Source organism: Plectropomus leopardus, chromosome 13 (assembly GCF_026936395.1).
Source record: "Plectropomus leopardus strain MGB_pleo_1.0 chromosome 13, ASM2693639v1, whole genome shotgun sequence".
Lineage (NCBI taxonomy): Eukaryota > Metazoa > Chordata > Actinopteri > Perciformes > Serranidae > Plectropomus > Plectropomus leopardus.
The window spans coordinates 4591143-4616057 of NC_142188.1; the positions used below are offsets into that span (position 1 = coordinate 4591143).

The 24915-nt window shown below is 37.8% G+C and overlaps 3 protein-coding genes across 3 annotated transcripts in view; 2 read left to right on the forward strand and 1 right to left on the reverse strand.

Annotated features, from left to right (window-relative positions):
- Positions 1-5370, forward strand: part of pdxkb (pyridoxal (pyridoxine, vitamin B6) kinase b) — a 28060-nt gene extending 22690 nt beyond the window's left edge. The window contains exons 10-11 of the mRNA XM_042502413.2: positions 46-112; positions 1803-5370. Of these exons, the coding sequence (XP_042358347.1) occupies positions 46-112; positions 1803-1918 (183 nt within the window). The 3' untranslated portion in view covers positions 1919-5370. The remainder of the gene's footprint in view (positions 1-45; positions 113-1802) is intronic.
- Positions 5371-10540: 5170 nt separating this feature from the next.
- Positions 10541-14405, reverse strand: LOC121938240 (kelch-like protein 10). The gene is made up of 5 exons (XM_088086879.1): positions 14080-14405; positions 13359-13848; positions 11537-12136; positions 11285-11434; positions 10541-10837 (listed from the first exon to the last, which is right to left on the reverse strand). The coding sequence occupies exons 1-5, from the start codon at positions 14211-14213 to the stop codon at positions 10541-10543; spliced, it is 1671 nt and encodes a 556-aa protein (XP_087943005.1). The 5' UTR covers positions 14214-14405.
- A 1010-nt stretch (positions 14406-15415) lies between these two features.
- Positions 15416-24915, forward strand: part of plekha3 (pleckstrin homology domain containing, family A (phosphoinositide binding specific) member 3) — a 38956-nt gene continuing 29456 nt past the window's right edge. Inside the window, exons 1-7 of the mRNA XM_088086545.1 lie at positions 15416-15725; positions 17188-17304; positions 17420-17569; positions 18154-18275; positions 19740-19844; positions 20125-20168; positions 21342-21436. Of these exons, the coding sequence (XP_087942671.1) occupies positions 15686-15725; positions 17188-17304; positions 17420-17569; positions 18154-18275; positions 19740-19844; positions 20125-20168; positions 21342-21436 (673 nt within the window). The 5' untranslated portion in view covers positions 15416-15685. The remainder of the gene's footprint in view (positions 15726-17187; positions 17305-17419; positions 17570-18153; positions 18276-19739; positions 19845-20124; positions 20169-21341; positions 21437-24915) is intronic.

Consider the following 24915-nt stretch of genomic DNA (forward strand, 5'->3'; position numbering starts at 1 on the left):
TAGCAATTAAAAAAGCAATGATTATTTGTGCTCTCCCTCTCTCAGACGGCCTGTGAGAAGACTTTTTCGGTGATGCACCATGTTATCCAGAGGACCATTTCGTATGCTCATGGTAAGAAAAGTAGGGCTTGTTATTAGCCCCCATTTTTTCCGACCTTTCTCAAATCTATTAAAAAAATATGCTGTTGTTTTTTTATCCAGAAAATCAACAAGGGAGTTACAATCAAATTTCTGTTACATTTTAATCATGCATTCGATGCCAAATGTTGACATCAGCAAAGCAGTTTTTTTAGGAGGCTTTTCAAAAAAAATAAAAGTAAATAAAATCTCAAAATCAAAAAAGAAAGTCTCCTTTTGATCAAATATAACAATCACACAGACTTTGACACACACATTTTTTCCCACTGAATGAAAGTGCCATTCTGTTTTTGTGGCTCCAGAAATGCAGCACAGGTAGAGCTTTACATGAGTTCCTTTTTTCCTCAGCAGCAGTTGTGAATTGGAGTTGGATTATTGATCTGTCGATCCGTTCAGAGATGATCAGATCAGTGGATGAACAGAGCAGCTGCTGCGAGTTAATGCAAACTTTTAGAGCCATCAGAATTAATAATTGAGTTTCAGATTTAATGCACCTGATGCTCTGCTGCTGCTTCTGAGCCCAGAGTACGCTCTGCACTGCGACATATACCCTTTGGTTATGCGGTATATATATTTCAACAGCAGTCCTTCCAAACAAATACAGAACATCTGATTGTGGCAGCAGATGTTTTCATCGAGGCGAGCTGCCCCAAATAAATAAATGATGATGAGGAAACAACAAACACATATGTTACGTTTTTAACGCTCTGAATAAATACATCTGTATTTTTCTGTAAAAACAGTCATTTATCACACAAATCACCAGCTTTCTATTCTTTGTAAACTTAAGTATATCTTCCTTCACTGATTAAGGATCCCACTTTCTCTATGAACTTTTCCAGTTCCACCATCACACTTCTGTTTCCCCGTCTGAGGACAAGGGGAATAAAATCAATGAATTGATAAATAAAAACACACTTTTTGACCAATATACTTAGCATGGAGCCTCCTTGAAATCCATTCTTGTCCAGTAAATTTCTGATATCGTTCAGCTTGATTGCATTCATGATGCATAACACTACGTGAGTTCTATTTTTAGCTGCAAAGCACTTAATAGAACTGTCTTAAAACACAACTTACATTTAACATATTATCTATAAAACAGGAGCTGTAATCAGACCAGGTCTTTACACGTCGACCTGGAGCACCTACCGTAAAAGAAAGGACAACTAGATAGAGATGTAGATATGTTGACGTCGCCACCCACTGACAAGGAAGTGAATAGCTGGCACTACATGCAGGTTTGAGTGTTAAATGTGAGTGATTTTAAAGTTTTGACATTTTAAAAGTGGATCAAGAACACATGATGACACTCACACGTCTCTGAACATATTTTTGAGGGTTTTAACATCTTTTTTTAGAAAATAGAAAAACTACAGCAGTTGTGGCACAAATGTCAGAATCAAAGCAACTTAAAAGGTTATCTGCAGGTCTTAACTGCTGCTGCTGTGACTTTTATTGACCATAAGTTGCATCGGTTTTAGCTGATCCTGCAGCTCTACAGGTGATGACTGGCTCAGCCTGGTTTAGGGTTCTTTGCATCAAAGGCACAGTGTGTCTAAACTGTTTTTACATTAAAAAATGAGTAATGTAGCTTTAAAATAAAATTTAATCTTCGTTTGTATTTCTGCCCAACCCCAACCTGCCCCCCGTGTCTCTCTCAGAGTTAGCAGGTCCCGGTCGGAGGCCCAGTCCGCCCCAGCTGGAGCTGAGGATGGTTCAAAGTAAAGCTGACATAGAAGACCCTGCTATAGTTACGGAGGCCACAGTCATATCCTAACATTACCCACCCATGAGACTCATACTAACCTTGTCCTCCTCACCATAAATCTCTCAAATCCAGTATCTCGGTAAATCTCTCATCACTGTAAACCTTGACTGTCATTTCCAAACTTCAACACCTCATCATCCAGACTCCTTAAAACCCTTAGTATTGTAACCCCTGTAGTCCTTACACCCTAAACCCTTTACCCCTTTAAGTCCTTAGTGTCCTAGCCCCTTAACCTGTAACTCCTACGCCCTGTTACCCTGTTTTGGAACTAGAGCCATGGATAGACGGAAAGTTTGGTCAGGTTGGACTGTGGTGGCCTGTTGCTGCCTCTTCTTTAACGGGGTGTGTCAGCAGACTGCACAGGTGCTTTTTAGAAAGCTGCAGGCTTTAAGTGTTTATAAGCACAGCACATAGCATGTCCTAATAGAGGACATAGTTGTAATGCTACAGAGAAAATATGAGGGTTATGAGGTTTATTGGGAAATCTTGCAAAACCCTTTCAAGGTTCAGTCTTCGGTACGATTGAGGAATTGTTTTGCAGTTAAAGTCAGATTTGGACAAAGCTGATGTCATATTTGTCATAGCAAAGGTCGTTTTTTTTCGTCCATGGATTGATACGAGGATTAATTTAGTTGTCCTCTGTGGTTTTCTCCAACTCTTTAGTAGGAAGTGTTAAAGAAACATGTTTGCTACTCTCTGGTTGAAACTTTCTCTGTTTTTAGGCTCTTTTAATATAGCAGTGTGGTCAGAAGTGCTCTGTTGCACAGTTATAACCACACACAACAATGATGTCACTGACACACCCTAGAGTACACGTTTACATCAGTGCAGCATGGTGAGAAAGTAAAACACCTATGTCTGGTTCAGACTACACAATATCCGCTGAAAACAACGTGTCAAAGTAGAAAACAACTAACGCCACGGCTGGGATTCCTCTCAACGTCCCAACAAAAAGAATACCATGTTAGCATATTTCGGTCTTCCACAAAGTGTTAGCGCATTACAGTGACATTTACTGATAGAAGCACAAAGCGCTCTTCAACTGTAAATATGCAGAAGCGAAAGAAGCATGATGGGACTTAGTGGATTGAGCGGGCGCTCCATGTACACAGACAGTGCCCCTGCTGCGAAACAAAGGCAGTTATATATATATATATATATGTGTGTGTGTGTATATGTATAGTGTAGTCTGACATTAGAGCTTCCAAAGTAGCACAATCGATTTGTTTTTGCATTCAAACACATATTTGCAGTATTTACCCCAAACTTATCTGAATTGATTACAGCTGCTGAATGCAAAACTGCTAAGACTAAATTATTAAAAACAAACTTGCCTGCTTTATCGCTCTATTACTGCACCGCCACTCAAGTTTATTTTGTTTTTGACAGAGTTGCACTCTAGCAGTTGCCAAGTAGCAGAACTAACATTGGTGGTACTCTTAGACTATAATGATCGAACCCTGTTTATCCATGGCTCTGCCCACCACTAGTTTGACCCCTACCCCGTCTTACAGCAGTGATGTAATGGTGACCAAGTCTAACCCCATGAGACCCCTTGAAAATATAACAAAGAACAAAAAAAACGCACAATGTATAGTTGATGTATAGATGTTGTACTATAACTGTATTGGACCATCTGTATGATATCTTCTATCTGATCTGTCTACTGGACCATTGTGTTGATGCTACTGTACTATAGACCACACGCACTACAATATCACCCAAACCAGAGACATTTGGGCTGGTTCTGGCACTCTTGGGGGCTTCAGTGGCTCCAGTCGTTGTCACTTGTTAGTAATAGGTAACTGTCTAATAGTCATAGTATATAGTCAAACCTCTTTCATCTCAACATAAAGAATAATGGACAGCCGGAGCCGTCTGAGCCCTCCCTGGCCGGTTTTAGATCAGAAGTTGGCTACCTTGGTGCCAGAACCAACCCACATCATTGCCGGGCGGTTCCCGGCCCAGCTCTGGCCCAGAACCCTATATCTGAGAGTTGTGCCACTGAATTTACTGGAAGCCTCGAGAAGTGAAAGGAGAAAGGAGAAAGGAGAGCCTCCTCATCGCAGTGGGAGATTCCCTCTAATGCCCACTTTTTTAGAAAAAAAAGTCTCTTTGGTTCACTTCACACTCCACTGTGGTTCATCAGCAGAAGAGTTTTTTTTAAAGATATTTTTAATTTGTATATATTTTTAGAGATTTGTGATACTATAAGTAAACTGATGTTTAAAATGACTGTTGCCCCATTAGCAAAGCAGAAGATCTGTGATCTCACCTGCTGTTTTTTTGTTGGGAGTTGAAGTTATATTAATTTGACTCTCAAGGTAACTTCTTCAACAGATTATCCAAAACCAACAGATATTCAATTTACATTGATGTCAAGAGGAAAATTTTCAAATCTGAGAAGCTGGAACCAACACGTTTGACATTTTTATATGATAATCATTTAATCAATCATAAGACTTTAAAAGTATTTATGAGTGATATCTACGGTACCTAAGGGATTATGCCCATGCCACACAGCCTGCTTGAGCAGCGCGTGTGAGTCGTGAAACCTGTTGTATTTTTTTAGAGCAGACACATTGCAAGTGTGAGCAGCGCTGCTCAGGCTTGGCTGCTGCTCAGCTGCGGAAAATCTCCAGAATGGAAGTTGCCCATATTTTTTTTTCTGCTTGATGTTTGCGGTTTAAGCAAAAAAAAAAAGAAAAGAAAATGGTGTTTTGATAATCATATTGACACCAAACCAGACATAAGAAAATTTAAATTTTCACATTTAGCTCAACGCTTCCCGTTTGCGTTTGGAAATAAGCGTTCTCTGACAACATTTCTAAATTTCAGATTCTCTGTTGTAGACACTGAAGTGGCTTACATGGCTGCATAAATTAAGGAAGTTGAAGCATATGTATATTTAGAAAATGCAGTAGTTATTTTAGCAGAGAGCTCTGCAGCAGCCCATACAATTTTTTTTTTTTTACTGTCCCTAAAATTTAGGTTTCAGAAAATCAAATTTTACACACAGTGCTCTGACTGTTTGCTGGCTCACTCAGTAGTTTACTAGCTACTAAACTTTGCTACCTTGAACCAATAATTTTGTCTTCTCCAAAATAGCTAGCTAATTTGATGATCAGTCAATCTGGAGTGATGGGAGGAATTGATGCTAAAGGTGCTTAATGGCCATCAGAGCATTGAGTTCATTTATCAGGCTTTAAATATTCTGTTTCCCGCAGTGGAGTGAAAAGACAGGAAAGAGGTGAGGAGAACATGACATGCGACAGTGGTCATGAGCCGGTTTCTAACCAGTGATGTCGCATAAACTCGGCACGTGCCTTAGCCCGCTGAGCTACCAGGGCGCCACAGGAGATGAGCTTTTAATGAAATTTTAAAAAATATGTTTTTCCCCTCGCTGCTTCCTGATTTGAATGTTCAGTAAAATTGAAAATCAAACATAAAAAAAAAAAAAACAGGAAACAGCTAAAATTTCAAATAACTTTACTTGGCAACAATATGCAGTTTCAGAAAATAAATAAAACAAAATAAAACAAAACAGGAGGCTTTAAAAAAAAATCCAGATGCCATCAGTGTCCCACCTGAGCTGGATGTAAGGTTCTGGGCAGGCCAGTGTAATTCTGTACTGCTGTTGTTTCTCTATGGACTGTACTGTGATACTGCCTTAGGAACCTAACATCATAACACCACAAACTGCTCACAGAGGGAGAAGTGGAGAGGGGGGAGGAGGGGGGAGGAAGGAAACATGAAAGGTCTTAAAATGAAGGTACATTTGACTGCAAATTGATGTTCTCCAGTGCGCCTGAAATTAGGAAGAATTGCGATTGCATAGGCTTAAATTTTCTGTTGTAATCTGTAAAAACATGTTTTTAAGGCTGCAAGTGCAACACATTCTCACCCCAACTCGTCAAATATGTTTGGTCAGTCACTTTCACATCTACATATGAACCGCCAGGTTTCCTCCTGTGTTGTTGTTGATGGTCAGGATTGACGTATCAATTTACGTCTGTTACATGCATTGTGTCTTTTCAAAATACATTTCCGTTTTCACAGGAAATCTGCACTTTCTGCTCGTTAGATGCATATTGTCAAAGTAAAATTATGTCGCTAAAACACCACATTTATTTCCTTGTGCAACAAAAGTACATGGTTAGGTTTAGAGAAAAACATGATTTGGCTCAACATTCATTCAGGAGGCAAACTGTGGGCTTCTAGGTGAAAGTCCGGGGTTTGTTGGACCGCTCCGCCTCCGCTCCCGCCCTACAGGGACTTTCCATCACCTTGTATTATGTCGTTTCCAGCAGCGTTTAAAACTGCCGTCGCACGGCAGTGTATCACTGCCACAGTAGGTGTCTTTTTGCATTGGTGTCCGACGCCAAAATTGCTGAACAAGCGGCAGTATTTGACGACTTTGGAGTGAGAGCAGGCTGGCAATTAATGTTGCTTTTTAATTAATTAATATTTTCAACCAACTAATTAATCATTTGGTTTATAAAATGACAAAAAATTACACAATTGCCTTCAGATGTCTTTTTTTCAACTAACAATTCAGAATCCAAAGATATTCAATTTGCAATAATATAAAACAAGGAAAGGCAGCACAGCAGTTTTGCTTGATAAATTATTTTAACAATAATATTAATTTTTGACTAACAAGTTTTTCATGTGAGTACTCACATCCTGGTTTTATGGACTTGATAATAATCTGAGAACATGTCTTGGACTAATGGTAGGAGAAAAAATGCAGTCTCATTTTTAAAAATTGCATATTGATTTTTGTACTAGTGCAGTTATATTGTGCCGCTGTAGCGCTGATTGTCATATCAATAACAGACGGCTGCGTCTGTGCGCTTGGCCAACCACCTTTGAGCTCTGCTATAATCCACATGTGCACTGTCCAATCCTCTGCTTCCTGCGATACAAACCAGTCAGCCGTACTGTTGGGTCAAAACGTGTCTACCTGTTGTGTCCGTGCGAGAGTGTGTGTGTACGTGTGTGTATACAATTGTCCTTTATGGTTACAGGGTTTTGTGTGTATGTGTGAGAAATGAAAAAGGAAAATCCCCCAAAAAGTAAAGATAGGGGACAAGGGAGGAGGAGGGTTAAAAAAAAAAGAAATAGTGTAATGAGGAGAGTTGAGTTATGTTCAAGAGGACAATCATTCTGTGATGTTACGCAGCGTTACACGACTCCCTTTTCTCCCATCTACTAAACAAATAGAGATTTTAAAGGGGGATTGAATCTTCAACGTTTCCTTGGTGCCTCACGTACCCTCTTTCTCTCCCTCCACCCATCCACATACATCCACCCGCCTCCCTGCAGTGCCAGTCGTCGTGTCTGTATCGCTAGTTTTTAAACCTTGCTGTTTGTGTGTTAGATGGTTATACTGTACCCCGACTTCCTCCTTTCTCTCTGCTAGATCGTCACTACTGTCCCCACTTTCCACGCTGGTCTCACCAGCCTTTATCTCCGCCTGCTTGCTGTGTCCTCTGTGATACTATTTCCCCGCACTCTCGTTAAAGGAAAAAAGCTGCTCTTCCCTGCCTCGCTTTCAGCAACTCTTCTTCCATTCTAACTGCTGCTGTTCAAATACAACGCACCGGATTTCCTCGACTAAACACCTGGACCGAGTTGCACCAGCTTTTCTTAAATCTGTCACTAAGTTTGTGCTAAAGGTTCTAAACTTGTGTTTAACTAAATTGAGTTGCATCGTTTGAGTTTCAGAAATGTCTTGGCTAATTTAGTAACGTGAAAATTGAAATCAGAAACATTCCAATCAAAAGCAGTCAGTTATGAAAACTCACTGTGCAGCATGAGATGTGGCACAAATGACGTTTTCAGGAGGCCAATTATATATTTAACTTAACTGATAACATACCATAACATGTTTTAATATGAGGAATATACGTTTTTTTGTGAAAGATAATTTAATGTTTTACTAAGTCACAGGTCACACAGCAGTTAGCTAGTTCACTTCGCTAATAGATACAGCTAGCAGTCACTGGGTGTAAATATTTAGCAACAGCAAATCTCTACATATTTGTGTGGCACAACCCGTTTTAATTTAGTACAGGGTGTCTGCAGGTCCTTAAAAAGTCTTAAAATGTCTTAAATTTTTATAAATATTCTGCCTTAAAAGTGATTGAATGGTCTGGAATTTGAATTTGTGAGAGCTTTTTTGCCACAAACATTAAAAACGTTTTAAAAAGCATGAAATTTAAGTGTCTGATACCTGCAGACACCCTGTAAACCATCTATGATATGTCTGAAAAGCTGGTGCAACCTGCTGCTGGTTAGTAATGAACTAGTGAACATGGTTGCCTTTGGGCCTGATCATGCCTGCTGTTACACTGCACTGTCTCTTTGCTACCCATAATATTGGTCGTATGTTCGCGTAGTCGTTGATATGAAGTGATGACACGTTTATTTGACCATCACAATCCACAAAATCCCACCTGAAAGTTATCAGAAAATTGACTTTGCTTGACTGAAGCAACACATCCTACAATTTCAAGTAAATGTTTATGTTATCTGGCAAAGCAAGTTTTTGAAAATTAAATTATTAAAGCCGCAAATTGTTCCAAAATTGGGACGTTAATTGTCGTCCTAGTGAGATGTCATACTAGAGGTTGACGCTGTGGTGTAAAATGTCACACCTCTTTCAGTTCCACGATGCTGGTATGCTGTATAAAATCACAAACAAATGTGGGATGATGCCACCATGTTTTTGTTCAGTGTAAAAACGCGAAGGAGGAATAAAGAAGCGACTTGGAATCGGCTGAACGCCTAATCTCTATAGCGCTTCTAAAATAGGCTTTTTTAAAATTTGGCTAAAACGTGTGTTTACTGCTTCAAAACTCATCTGGAGCTCTACAACTTCCCAAACCACAAACTGAAAACAGCAGCCAAGTTTTATTGAATGTTATATGTTTTTAAGGTTAACTGGAGATTGGATGGTCAAACCAAAACCAACACAACAACCTGCAGAGTCCGCAGTGAGCTGTCCTGTATGATCAGGCCCTTCACGTCTCTATTTGTCTGTAATTTAGATGGATACAAGTCACCCAACCCTCCCATGTGCTCGATGCTCACCACGCTTTCCCCCCATTCACATCTCCTCTCCTTTGTGCACCTGTTGTGATAGACCCCTCCCTCCCCTCGTCCCCCGTCTGTCTGGTTACAAATAATCTGCCACTAAAAAAATCTCAATGACCCAACCATCTGTCTTCGACCGTGGTCCTCTCCTCTCCTCCTGATTGACAGTTTTGTCTCCGCCATCTTGTTTATTTTTCTGTTCTTGGTGGCCAAAACAAAAACGAGGAAATGTAATAATCATTGTTTGGTAACTGTTTTTAGTGCTATGTTTTTGGAGCGTTACGAGTATTTTCTAACATGTTACAATAAAAGATTGTAGTGTACAAATTCACATTTATAAAATATATATAAATATATATATAGATATATATGAGAAATGTATGTTCTAATGCAATAAAGAGAGATTAAGAATTATGAAAATTGGATTGATCTCATAATTATTATCATTTTTATTTATATTATTTTACCCATTTGTGTTAAGTCCTTACCATTAAGAGGTCTAGTGTGTAGGATTTAGTGGCATCTAGCAGTGAGGATGCAGCATTGCAACAGTCTCAAACGGTCCCATGTGCTTAGCATGTAGAAGATTTACGATGGCAGCTGGGAAAACGCAAATGGTTTGTCCATTCTGGGCTACTGTAGTACAGCATGGTGGACTCCATGGAAGAGAACCCACTCTGTATGTAGATATAACTAACTCGTAACAAAAACACAACAACAGTGATGAAAACGTTGTTATTAATATATTTAATTTCTACCAATATATCCCTCTAAATCCTACACACCGGACCTTTAATGTGCTAGTTTAGCAAACAGTTACAATGTGTTTTTTACTTTGATTTATGGAACAATTATTATTCATCCGGAAAAAAATCAGCCCATTTGTTAGAAAGGAATTTCAGGTCAGTAGTGTTTCCTTTTTTTCTCTGAATCTTTGAACTGAATCTTTTTTTTTTTTTTTTTTTTTCCAAGCAGTCACATACAAACATTCAGTTTTCCATGGCCAAACTTTCACTACCGATCTAACTTCCAGCACAACTGGACAACCCAAAAAAAGCACAAGTCAGGCCCAGCTATTTCCAGCACGGAGGCATAAAAAACTGTCGTCACTTCTTGGGTATTAATTTAATTGCACAAGTATATTTTCTATTAATTTGAATTGTAAATTACATGTACAGTCACGACTGATCTAAGTCCCAGTGTGTTCTGTTCATTAACGCAGAAGTTATTTCCTTTTTTTTATTTTTTCCAGAAAAAAAAGTCATTCTCTCCTGGAGACCCTGAAAAATCAGTAAAAAAATCTATTGCATACCCCATGATACTACCTGAATTTCAGGTCAACATCACTTGCTGGGATTTACTCAGGTACTGTAAATATTCATACTGAGTTTTTCCATGTTATGCCACTTTATAGTTCTACTCCAAGACCAGAGGCAAATATTGCACTTTATTGCTCAACATTTCTTTGACGGCTTTACAGATTCAGGTTAATACAAAGTATAAACTAATAAATGACAGCTGATTGTGTTATCACAGGTACGCAGCAGTGTACAGGCATCGCTCGACCACACAGCAGCCGAAGCTGCTGCGTGACACCTCCATGTCCTGGACGATTTGCCACGTTTTGGTCTTTTCATCGTAGCGTTCCACCTTACAGATGTTGCCATGATTGTCGTACCCTCCAACCACATATAGCTGGTCCTCCAACACGGCGATGCCAAAGCTGCTGCGAGGGCTGATCATGGGATTCACCAGGCTCCACTGGTCTGAGAGGGGGTCATAGGCGATGACTCTCCTCGTATGTGAGAAGTCTCTGTAGCCACCAACCTATGAAGACAGAGCATTTAAATGTTTAACTCACAAAAAAATTACAATGGAAATATACTCCATTACAACTGAACAAAAAAGCTCAACCCCTACGTTACAATATTTTTAACAATAGCCACCAAAAAAAGTTATTAAAATATGTCAACGTTGCTAACAATTGCACCACCATGCTGCCCTTGTTAATTTATATTTTATGTCATTTTTATAGTATAAATTTATTTTTTGCAACACAGGATTAAAATTCTGTTTATTTTTTGCCCAAAAACAGTCCAATTTTAAAAAAATAAAAAAAATTCTCTAAAAGTGTGCAATTGTAGAATATAAACCCGCCCCAAATTCTCAAAAACACCCGCCCCCATGAACTAAACAAAATGACACATCTATGTTGGATTTCAGTCCATTCATTTCATATCTGTCAGAGTTTGTTGACATCAGTGCTCTGCTTACGACATATATTTGGTCTTTGTAGGCGATGGCCCGTGTTGCATTATACCCGTTTCCCATGGGGGTGATCAGCGTCCAGCGATCGGTTTGAGGATCGTAGCACTCAGCAGTTGACAGGGGTCCAACCCTGCTGAAGCCACCGAAAATGTACACCTAGGAAAAATTCAAGTTATTTTTGGCCACTACCAACATCTGCATCATTGCAACTGGATAGCTGCTGTTGGATTGTTCTTTAAGGTCTTCAGTTCCTCCTACCTTGCCGCGTAGCGTCGCTGCACTGGCATTGCACCTGTGCTCATGCATTGGTGCGATCAGAGTCCACAGGCTGGTCTCTGGCTGGTATCGCTCTGCTGTCTTATGTGTCCCATTTTGATCACAGCCTCCCAGGGCGTATATGCAGCCATCAAGCATGACCACGCTGACGTAGCAGCGGGTTGAGCACATTGGCCTCACCTCTTGCCAGGTTTTGGAGATGAGGTCGAGCTTTTGTACACTGCTTAAATATTTATTACAATCACGACCTCCGACACAGTAGACAAATCCATCAAGGAGGACGCAACCGTGGAACGCTCGACGAGCATCCCTGCTGTCTTTCACCTTCACTCTCACCCAGCGGTCAGCTCGAACATTGTACAAGTCGATCCTGCTGGTTGGAGTATAATTCATCCACCCGCCGATAGCCAACAGCACAGCAGAGGGAAGGCGTGTGCGGGTCAGAGGTCCCCTCATATTGGACTCCATCAGGGTCTGCGTGGCGTGGTTCACCATGGTCATGCATGACGGACTCATCCTCACCAGAGCGTTCGGAGTCACAGTATAAACCAAGTAATTACTGGACATTAACAGCAGGCGCACCTGGACAGAGACAAACAGACTCATAGAGATACTGATTCCAGAAATGACCAGTTGGAGGCAAAAAAATCCCTTGTTTACCAAACAAAAACAGTAAGCTGAGTTTAAATCATCATCCATTTTTTAAAGCTTGCTTGTTGTCTGTTTGTGACAATTGAAACAAGGGATTACGGACAGTTCCCATGAATGTGTGGATAAACAGAATTAAAAGTTTTCCTCTTTCATTGTTTTACAACATTGATCAAAAGGATTTAATGTCACAGAGCTTTTTTTTTTTTGACAATAACAATGTTTCCCCGGTTAGTAAAACAGTTGACCAATGAGAGATTTATTGGCAGGAACGGGGGCGTCATCCTCATGTGCCACAGTCACAGAATTAGTGACATTGGTGCAAAATTGAGATAAAACTAGAATTACCACCTTATTTCAGTTTACATCGATGTCTGTGCAGACGTTTATGAAGCAATGACAGTTGACAATACTTAAAAAATGGATGTTGCTGCAAAGATGCTCCGAATTCTGAAACATGGATGCTTCACAAAAACCTTTAACACGACAGCAGAGAAGATCCTACAATCAGCACAGTTTCAAGGTGGACTCTTAAGACTAGTGTCACCAGTTCGGTATCTGATCAAATGTCTTCCCTTCTGTTACTGAGTCATGGCATTGAGGGATGGCCTGGAGTGTTTTTGCAGAACATCATGATGTCGCAGTGACTCTACTTTGTCCTTTGTCACCACTGCAGCATTTTTTCCTATTGGAAAATTGTGTGAAAATTTGTCCAATCGGTATCTGAATTGTAGAGCTGTGGCCAAAAACATGTTTTTTGATGTCACAGTGACCACGGAATCCAATTGTTCATTTCTGAGGTATCATATTCACAGGAATGGGACAAATGAACGGATGAATGGACAACCCAGAGACATAATGCCAAGGCTAATGCCGGAGCGGAGGCATAAAAATGGACGCAAGATTTGCGACTTCGATTGTCAAGAACAACAAATACTTAATTGTTCCTAGAAACCACCAGTGCAGTTTCGTTGTTGATTGACAATGATGTCTACGTGATGGATAAGTCACCAGTTCGTAACTAGTTTGGGCCAAACAACACAACATAACCCAACTCCCAAACTGCCGCCTAAAGAACATAGTCAATGAAAATGGCAGTTTAGTTGGATCATTAGGCTAAAAAAAATGAAATAATTCTGTTGCAGCCACCTGTTACCTTGCTCAGCAGCGTGGCCAGGTGACCCCTGCGTTCCTCAGGTGCGTAGTCGATCCAGCGGAGGATGGCCTCAAACACAACGCTCTCCTCTCTCACATTGAGCTCATCCTTCTCGATCAAATCTGCCATCTGCTCCACAGAGAGCTGCAGTAACTTCACTGAGTATTCTGCGACCTCCTCGAAGTGACGCAGGATGTAGAGGTAGGCCTTTTGACTGAGCAGAGGACATTTGTGGAAGTCCGCCAACATCCAGATGTGGACGCAATTCTTATAATTAAGATGCTGCTCCAAGAAGTCGCAGCAGGTCTGCACAATGCCTTTGATGTCGTAGACGTCCGCTCCCGCCAACAGCTCTAACACGTTCTCCTCCGTCACCTCAATAGAACCGCTGTAGGCGTAGTTTATAATGAGGCTCACTGTGTTGGATGACACCTTGGACAAATGATAGACCTGCTGCTCCGATGTTGAGGTTTCATCGTGGAGGAGATCTCTGTGGGATCAAGATTCAGAGGAGTCTGTTTGTCTGGTTCAAAGGAACCAGCTTTTTAAGAGGACGATTTAGCATTTCTCTTCTACAACATTGTCTGACTCTGCATGAACAGTAAAAGAAGAAAATCGAAATGACCTGACAGTTTGGTTGGTCAGACACTCCACAAGAGATCGTCTCAGAAAACTTTTTGCATCATGTACATAATTGAAAAAAATACAGAACCCGGCTGACCTGAAGAAAGAGCTGCAGCTGCAGAGGATCACCTTGTGGATTTTAAAGTCAACGCCTTCGACTCTGATCACAGCATCGCACAGCTTATCCTCCAGACGGAGCTCATTTATTGTATTATAGAACATGGTGCTCATTGTTCAAATATTATTTTTGGTTATAACTTAAGAACATGTATTTTTTTCTGATGTGTTTTTCTTTAAAAAATATTAACACTTACTTTGTAAATTAAGTAGTAATCTAAAGCCTTTAATGACTTTGACCTGTTTTTATTTGAACCCATAGAAATATATTTCTCTGTTCAAATCTCTGTGACATTTTCTTGATTACATCACTGTTGCCTTGCCCCCTTTTTTCAAAAGATGCTTTTGTGTTTTTTGCAATTTTCACATCATGTTGACATATTAAAAAGAAAAAGTTAGCCATTTTAGTTTATTTTAGTGCGCTAATTAATGTGGACTTGAAAAATATCTGTAATTTCCACTTACTAGATTTGACTTTATTGTCACTGCAAAGTACAGAGTAGTAGTGGTAGTAGTAGAGTACAACAGATAAGTGAGACAATGTAAGGCAGTTTAGTATCTAACCAGAAGTGCAAAAAGCAGTAAAGTGCAAAGTAATGTACATGCAGTAGAGGTAAAAAACTTTTCTACCATTAAGGTGACACTTATGGTCCTCCAAAAATTAGTTGCCTACTTTTGCCTTACAAACATATCTTAATAATTCTTCCACTGCCGTGAACACTGACAGGAAACATTTACTGCACAACAACTACTTTTAGATACTTTTTATACTTTATTTTTGCTGATAATACTTAGGGTACATACTTTTATTTAACCCTTTGTTGCTATTTCTTTAGAAGCAAGGGAGGGGAAAGGCGATGAGCAACTTGGAATAATAAATGTTTCCCAAATTTGAAACTGTCACAAATGAGAAACTGGTTGGTTAAAAAAAGTATATTACAAAAGCAAAGGAAAAATAGATAAAAGAGCTGAGGGAAAATTATATTTATAATGGCCATAATTACATAATTTAAATTATGTTACAAAAATATTCACTTTTTCCAGGTCCTTTGTTGTTGTTGTTGTTATTATTGTTATTATCAGTTATAGTAGGGTTTTTAAAAATATTTAATTTTTATTTATTATTTTTATTGTATTTAATTAAAAAATGCGGGTGCTTGTATTGAAGGGTTTACAGTGTGTCATTCGCACTTTATTTTAGTAAAATATATGAACCCTTCCTAAACAGATTATCCATGATAACGCCACGTCTGTTCTTTCACGCTCCTTGTGAAATGTCCCTAACCGTCTTCCGTAGACGAACCTGCTGGTTTGTTGACATTTTTTTCTCCATCAGCTGACAGTCCACAAGTTAGCTGCCCGGCTCGTGAACATCTAAGCACAAACAAACCGCCAGCATGACATTAACCCTCCAACACTGCCAGTCAGCTCTCACAAAACATCACTAGTTGACACATTTTTGGACAGCTCACGATGGAGGTTATTTTCTAGCGCGCGGTCACTCGAGACGAGGCGAACATTAGCTCAGCTAGCTCGAGCTACATCGATAAGCTAACAGGCGAAGTTAGCCGATGTAAAGTGCCGCCATGGAGGGTATTCTGTACAAATGGACGAATTACATGACAGGTGAGTCGTCTGTCTGACTGTCTTACAGCTGTTTTGGTCAAATGTCTTTGTGAACAGACGCAGACACGGGGACTGAGTGATGAATGACGGTGCTTGTGTTAGCTAACGGTGCTAGTAGCCTGTTTAACACCCACTGTGGACAGTCGAGTTTTGACAGTTAACACCGCAGCCAACGAGCTACAGTTAGTGCCGTAATGATCTTACATCACATGATTAACCGCACTGCTGCTGTCATCAAATGATAATGTAATATTTCCAGCTGGTGGTGTAATGTTAAGGTGCAATAGTGGAAAGTAACTAAGTAACGTTACACTTGCTCAAGCACTACACTACTTTTACATTACATTTTCTCCATACTTCTACCAATAGCCTTAGCCAGATGTTATATATATATATATATATATATATATATATATATATATATATATATATTATTTTTAAGCAAATGGACAGAAGCAATTGATTTCATTATTCTAGAAGGCTAACAAAAGTTAAACATTTATGTGCAATATTAATAATTTATATTATAAAAACAGAAACCTAGTGTCCATATATATGTGTGTGTGTGTGTGTGTGTGTGTGTATATATATATATATATATATATATATGCTTATGGCGTATCCTTTTTTGTTATTTGTCACTTGTCATTTTTTTAATCTTTATTTTCTGGTTTATTTTTATTTCATGGATTTTTTTGTAGTACCTGGAGTAGCTCTTAAAGTAGTGCTTTACTTGACAAATGAATAATTATAATTATAACTTGCCCTGTTAAAATTGTGAAGAAAAAATCTTTTTTATTTTTTTCTGAATTGGAGTCCAAGGGGAGCATGTTTAACAATAACATTTGTGCATTATAATCTTTGTCTTATTTATCCAGCCATATGCTCAGTACTTCCCAAACATGTTATCACCAAAAGTTTCAAACTGAACTGAATGCTCTTCAAAGTCAGACTCCATCCATGAAAACTAATCTTTCCTCACTGAACTCGGGAGCAGTTCAGCGACCACTGCCTCGATCACTTAGTCTGTATTATTGTAGTGTCATTGCAGCTCCATTGTTTTGCTTGTTAAAATCGCTGTTTTTGTCAATGGAGTCTGGCTTTAAAGAGAGCACAGATATGTTTAACTTTCGGTTCACTTTGAAAGGGCTATTTGCTTGTAAAGTACTAAGCCTATGACTGAATAAATGAGACTTTGATGAACCAGTAAAAGTTTGTAAACGGAGGCTTTAGTGTAGTTTTCATGTTGTTAAAATTAGACCCCCATATTTTTGGATTTTTGATTCTCAGTGGAGGCATGTAAGAAAAGCAACATTTCCTTCATGAATTCATTGTAACAACGAATGAGTAATTGATATGCAAATACAAATATTTCAAATGTGCCTTTTGGTTGTTCTTTTGACCAGTAACTCACATAGACACATTTGTTGCCTCAGGTTTTGACTTTGTTTTCTGTCCTCAGGCTGGCAGCCACGCTGGTTCGTCTTAGAAAATGGAGTCATCTCTTATTATGACAGCGAGGACGATGTCGGTAAAGGAAGCAAAGGATCCATCAAGATGTCCGTGTGTGACATTAAAGGTCAGACAGCTGTTTCAAATCCTCGTCCGACAGATGATTCAATCTATTACCTGTCCTCACTCATGGCACTAAACAAACACATCCATCAAACTATGTTAACGTTTTTATATTTCAGTTCACCCGACAGATGCAACGCGCCTGGAGTTGATAATTCCTGGCGAGCAGCATTTCTACGTCCGAGCTGTGAACGCTGCAGAGAGACAGAGGTGGCTGGTGGCTTTAGGTTCGTCTAAAGCTGGAACGCTGGACAGTCACAAACATAAAGGTACACAGAGTGTGAATTTAAATCTGTGATTATTCTCTTTCTGTTGGATAAATTACTGTCACAAATTATAAAAAAAAACAAACTTATTTGCAAGATGCTTTAGCTTGCTACTTCTCTTAACATTTGTCCTTGTAATAGAGTTTTTATTGAGTGAAGTTATTTTGCTTTTCATCAAAAGCCAAAAGGGAAATTACAGCTGTTGTACAGCAGTGTTTTGGGCCATTCAAATGCAGAGGCAGTGAGTTCAGGCCTGGTAACAAAAATAAAAAGGTGCAGGGAAATTAACCTGCAGTCAGGTAACGTCAGCGTAATATGCCAAATATATTTTTATTGTGAAAAATATTGGGTTATACGCGCATCGTTTAAGCCACAACTCATCAAACCAACCTGTATTCAAACATTTTATTTAGCTGCTTGTGCTGATAAATGGAGAAGATGAAACTAAAGCTTATAAACATGGCACACAGTGTGAAGTCTAATAGCAGATTTTTGACCTTGCTACTGACTTTAGATTCACCCCATTATTATTACTATGATCTTAACTCTGTGTGTGTGTGTGTGTGTGTGTGTGTGTGTGCTGCCAGGTCCAGACTGTCTGAAGACGAAGATGTCTGAACTTCGTCTGTACTGTGACCTCCTCGTCCAACAGGTCCAAACTATCCAATCGCAGCACACTGCAGACACAGAGGAGGCGCCCACTTCTGAGGTAACGCGTCTTCTTTTGATCTCAGACTAATTTCATTTGCATCGTCACTTTTTGAATATTTCCACAAAGGTAGACTCATGATTTAATTTTTTAAAATCACAAAGTAAAAATCGACACAGATTTATTATTTTTTTTGCTTTAACTTAATAATGAAGTAAATGTTCATTGCACAGTGTCTCTTGTTGGTAGGCTCTGAGGAAAACGGAAAGTGATCTGGTTGTCTTTGTGATAGCAGCGCCAATGATAATACCACCTGGAAACACTGAGGGGAAAATGTTGAGAAGTTTATCCGTTTTCACTTCAAGGAAATGACCTTACTAGGTTTTGTAGCAAAGAAGAGGAGAAGGAGAAGTTTAAACTATTAACCAAAATTACTTTAAACTTTAAACTGATGAATCTGGTTAGATTGGAGGAACTGAAATGGAGAAAAAAAGAATAAATGCTTGTTAAGAATATTACTTATGGCCTGTATGAAATCCCAAACCAAAAAATGACTGAAAAAAGAAATATGGATTGATGTAATATACAGTATTTATGTAATGGAGAGAATGACTTTTATTTTGACAACCCAGAAGGATGTCTTTATTGAAAACTTGACAAAATGGATCTTGTATGTTTCATGTATCAGACCTGTACGGAAGCCCTGAAGGGAAAATTAGTTTTTCTGGTGGTCCATTTTCTAAGTCCAAAAAATGTTTTTGTTCGTGTGTGAAATAGAGTGGAAAAAAAAATCCAAGGAAAAAAAAATGGGGGGCGAGAAAAAAAATATTTTTGTGGAGAAACTGTTGAGCTGTTCCTCATGATAAGGCTTCATGGCAACCCGTGCTGGAGGTCAATGTGTAAATCCGCTCAGGACACTATTTGTAAGACTTTGTGTTTGTGTATTGTCAGTGGAACAAAAAAAAAATTTTCTCACCCAAAAAAAGTTTTTCTCGCCACCCAAAAAAATACTTTGTGTGAACAAGTATCAAAAACCTCTTTTAATATAACTAGTAGCCACCCATTGTCTCTGTGTGTATGTTTTGATCCAGTACTTGTTTGCCTTTCTACTTATTTTATTTTATTGTTTTTTTTTATTTTATTTCCCCTCTCTTTTCCCCACTTATTTATTTTGTCATTATATTTTCTTTTCTTTTTATTTCTTTATCTTTTTATTTGTTTTCTGTCTTTGTTTATTTATTGATTTATTTATTTTCCCCCTTTTTACATGATTAAAAGGTCTCCATGTTCATTTGATTGTGTACTCTGTTTGTGTACTTTCACGTAAACCAATAAAAAGAGGGTTACAAAAAAAAGACACCAAACAAATCCTTTACTTCTGTTACTGCCACAGACTGTACTGTTGGACGACACATTTGATTTAATTTGTCTTAAAGAGCAACATCTTGTTTACTGTAACACTTGTACTTGAGTGTGAGTGATGTAGTCAGAAATACAAATAATTCTTATTCTTTATCTCTCCAGGCGTCTCTCCTCAGTGCAACCTGTGCAACTTTCATCAGGACTTTGGAGGAGTGTATGACCCTTGCCAACCAGAGTTTGACCCCTGAACTCCGACCTCCTGAAAGGGTAATCACACTGTCTCCAGCAAATTCATGTCAAATAAGTCTACACAAATGTGTTTTGGTGATAGCAACATTGAAAAAAAGAAACTTTCCAGTGTGGTAAAACTGACTGTAGAGGACCCTGCAAAATGTTGAAATGGTATTATTACAAATGCACTGAATATTTTTTATTAAATGCAGATAATGAAATGTACACTTTCAGGAAGCTGCGGGACTGTGGATATCTCATATTCATAAATGCTGCTGTGCTAACAAAAATATCTTATCTCTGTCTGTCTGCCCAGATGAAAAGGTCAATCAGTCACCCAGGAACATACAGCTTTGACAGGTGAGTTTAAACAGGCATATTATATAATCTCTTATTTAAAGTAATTATCATTATTAATGATTATTTAATTGATGCAGTCCAGAATGTTTTTTAAAGCAGAACAGAAACAATGCTATGCAGCAAAGAAAAGTTGAAATAAACAAAAACAATATCATAAACACTGAAAAGCTGATGTGAATAAATGAGGTATGGGGTGCCTGGTGGCTCAGTGGGTGGAGCTGGCACCCCATGTCAGAGGTTGTGTCCTCACCGCAGTGGCTGCGGGTTCGATTCCGGCCTCAGCCCTTTGTTGCATGACGTCCCCTCTCTCTCCCTCTTTCACACTTCCTCTGTCCTGTCAATTAAAGGCATAAAAAGCCCCAAAAAATAATCTTAAAAAAAAGATAATGATGAAAGGTATGAAAAACTTTACTAAAAGAAGATTATACAATACAAGTGAAAATAAAAAAATAGAAAAAAAAAATGTGAAGATAAAAATAGCAAGGTAAGTCTATGTAAACAGTGCAGGACCTACTCCAGACTCTGTTTTAGGTCATTAATGATGGCTTTAGAATGACGTTTTGGCATCATGTGATCTTACGGATGACCTTGACTTTGACCGTTGGCAGTTACGTGTTGTGGTAACATTTAAGGCCATGATATTGTGGCGTACGGAGAAATGTTGACAGTAAACAAGTCTGGCAAGAAACATTTTTATTGACATATACACCAAAACCATGGTAGCTGCAATTGTTTGGGCTGATCCCTTAGCAGCTGCAGATTAGGGCGATCTCGTCGAGGTCAGGTGAACGAGAAATATTTTGTTTCTTGGACTCCTCAAAATGAACATGTGTTGAATCTAATAGCAGAGAAAAGGAAGTGATGATGCATATGAAGCTCTTTATCTTTCTTTCTTTTTTTTAACCTGTGAAAAGATGAAACAAAAGTTTTAAATGATATTTTAGCAGGCACAGTCTGTTTAAAGACATTACTTTCCAAGGTCAGGCGGAGGAGATGTTTGGTCCCTTTGAGGAGATAAGCCACCATTTATCCACTCTCCAACAGATTAAAGTTATCAGTGATTAATGGAAAAAGCACATTTTTTTCTGGAAATTTGGACAGACAGAGACAATTTGTAAGAATTTACATTGGTATTGATGTATTAATAATTGATAATCATCCTTTTTTCCTCAGGTCAGGTGTGCTTAAGGAGTACTTGAGTGGAGGTCAACGGTCAACTCAGCGCAGGAACCGGACGTGCTCCGACAGCTCTGTTTATGATGCTGAACGTAAGTCAAACTACTCTTTTTTCAGTAGTGCCAGTGGCAAGAAGATATTTTACTTGAGTAAAAGTCGCAATGCTAAAATGTAGAAATACTCAGAGTGTATGCAGGATTGCTGAAGTTAAATTTAAAATATTTGAAGTCCTTTCAAAGTAATAATAATAATAATATAATAATAATAACTTTATTTATATAGCACCTTTAAAAACAGTTGTTTACAAAGTGCTTTGACAGACAAAGCAAAGGCAGGCACTCAGGGAATATTAAAAATAGACATCGACAAACATGACAAACAGAAGGGTGTAGGACAGTCAGGCAAAAAGGCCAGAACAAAACATTAAAAAAATAATAGTATAGCATGTCATTAAAAAATAGTATAAAAAATGATAGTGTAGTCTAAAAAAGCATAAAAAGTCATAGTATAGAATGTTGTCTGAAAGGTATAAAAAAAAGTCATACTATAGTATGTCGATTAAAATAGCACAAAAAAGTCATAGCATAGTATGTCGTCCAAAATCATGAAAAAAACGATATGGTGCAGTGTGTCGTCCGAATTAATAAATAAACATCCGCAATCACGAAAAACATCATAGTATAGTGTGTTGTCATAGTTCATGAAAAATCATCATAGTCATGGTATGTCATCCAAAATCATGGAAAAAACCTTTGTTTAGTATGTCATCCAAAATCATTCAAAATTTATTATAGTATAGTATGTCTTTCAAAAACATACAAAAAGCATGATGTGCATGATTTGGGATGGTTTCTTAATGATTTCTGACAACATACTCTAATTGTTAATGTTGTCTGAAATCATTTTAAAAAAAGTCATGGTATAGTATGTTTTCCAATAGTAATACATGTCGTCCCAAATCATGAAAAAACCTCCAAATAAAAAAAAAATCATTATAGTATAATATCGAAATCATGAAAAATATATGATATCATGAAAAAACATCATAGTATAGTATGTTCTCAGAAAGATGAGATGAATATAGCATTTCGAAAAAATGGCAAAAAACCCTATGGTATAGTATAGCGAAAAATTTTGACATGCTCCAAAAATGGCGGAAATCCACTTATTATAGCCTATTGACATGTGCCAATGTATAGCATGTCGAAAAAAAGGCCAAAAACCACATAGTATACTGTGGCGAAAAATGTCAAATTTGGACATGTTCTAAAAATATCTGATGTCCGCTTACTATAACCCGCATAGAGGCACTATAGTATACCATGTCAAAAAAGGGCCAAAAAAGCCCCCAAACGGCATCATATATCCTTTCAATGAAGAAAGCAAGGCTACAGTAAGGCCAAAAATGTCAAAAAAGGACAGTTCCCAAAAACACCTAAAAACAACTGATAACTGTATAAAATAACGTGTTGAGACACACCATGGCAGAGAACTTTGTTAAAACGTTCAAAATCACAAAAATATGGCATGTCAAAAAAATAACCCAAAAAGCAAGGCTATAGTAATGCCAAAAATGTGAAAAAATGACATTCTCCGAAAATAGCTGAAAACCTCGAGAAACTGTATAAAATAGCTTGCTGAAACATACCATGGCAGAGACTTTTGTTAAAACTTTCAAAATCCCCAAAATATGGCATGACAAAAAAATGATAATTTTCAAAAATAGCTAAAAACTGAAAACTGCTTTAAGTAGCGTGCTGAGACACACCATGGCATAGAATTTTGTTAAAACTTTCAAAATCACAAAAATATGGCATGTCAAAAAAATGACCCAAAAAGCAAGGCTATAGTAAGGCCAAAAATGTCAAAAATGACATTTTTCAAAAATAGCTAAAAACAACTGAAAACTGCATTAAATAGCGTTCTGAGACACACCATGGTAGAGAATTTTGTTAAAACTTTCAAAATCACAAAAATATGGCATGTCAAAAAAATGACCCAAAAAGCAAGGCTATAGTAAGGCCAAAAATGTCAAAAACAACTTTTCCGAAAAATAGTTAAAAACAACTGAAAAGTGCATTAAATAGCGTGCTGAGACACGCCATAGCATACAATTTTGTTAAAACTTTCAAAATCACAGAAATATAGCATGTCAAAAAAATGACCCAAAAAGCAAGGCTATAGTAAGGCCAAAAATGTCAAAAATGACTTTTCCGAAAAATTGCTAAAAACAACTGAAAACTGCATTAAATACTGTGCTGAAACACGCCATGGTAGAGAAATTTGTTAAAACTTACAAAATCACAAAAATATGGCATGTCAAAAAAATGACCCAAAAAGCAAGGCTATAGTAAGGCCAAAAATGTCAAAAATGATGTTTTTCAAAAATACCTAAAAACAACTAAAAACTGTATTAAATAGTGTGCTGTGACACGCCATGGCATAGAATTTTGTTAAAACTTTCAAAATCACAGAAATATGGCATGTCAAAAAAATGACCCAAAAAGCAAGGCTATAGTAAGGCCAAAAATGTCAAAAATTACATTTTTCAAAAATAGCTAAAAACAACTTAAAACTGCATTAAATCGCGTCCTGAGACACGCCATGGCATACAATTTTGTTAAAACTTTCAAAATCACAGAAATATAGCATGTCAAAAAAATGACCCAAAAAGCAAGGCTATAGTAAGGCCAAAAATGTCAAAAATGACTTTTCCGAAAAATTGCTAAAAACAACTGAAAACTGCATTAAATACTGTGCTGAAACACGCCATGGTAGAGAAATTTGTTAAAACTTACAAAATCACAAAAATATGGCGTGTCAAAAAAATGACCCAAAAAGCAAGTCTATAGTAAGGCCAAAAATGTCAAAAATGATGTTTTTCAAAAATACCTAAAAACAACTAAAAACTGTATTAAATAGTGTGCTGTGACACGCCATGGCATAGAATTTTGTTAAAACTTTCAAAATCACAGAAATATGGCATGTCAAAAAAATGACCCAAAAAGCAAGGCTATAGTAAGGCCAAAAATGTCAAAAATGACATTTTTCAAAAATAGCTAAAAACAACTGAAAACTGCATTAAACAGCGTACTGAGACATGCCATGGCATAGAGTTTTGTTAAAACTTTCAAAATCACAAAAATATAGCATGTTAAAAAAATGACCCAAAAAGCAAGGCAATAGTAAGGCCAAAAATGTCAAAAACGACTTTTCCGAAAAATAGCTAAAAACAACTGAAAATTGCATTAAATAGTGTGCTGTGACACGCCATGGTAGAGAATTTTGTTAAAACTTTCAAAATCACAAAAATGTGGCGTGTCAAAAAAATGACCCAAAAAGCAAGGCTATAGTAAGGCCAAAAATGTCAAAAATGACATTTTTCAAAAATAGCTAAAAACAACTGAAAACTGCATTAAATAGCGTGCTGAGACACGCCTTGGCAGAGAATTTTGTTAAAACTTTCAAAATCACAAAAATATAGCATGTCAAAAAAATGACCCAAAAAGCAAGGCTATAGTAAGGCCAAAAATGTCAAAAATGACATTTTTCAAAAATAGCTAAAAACAAC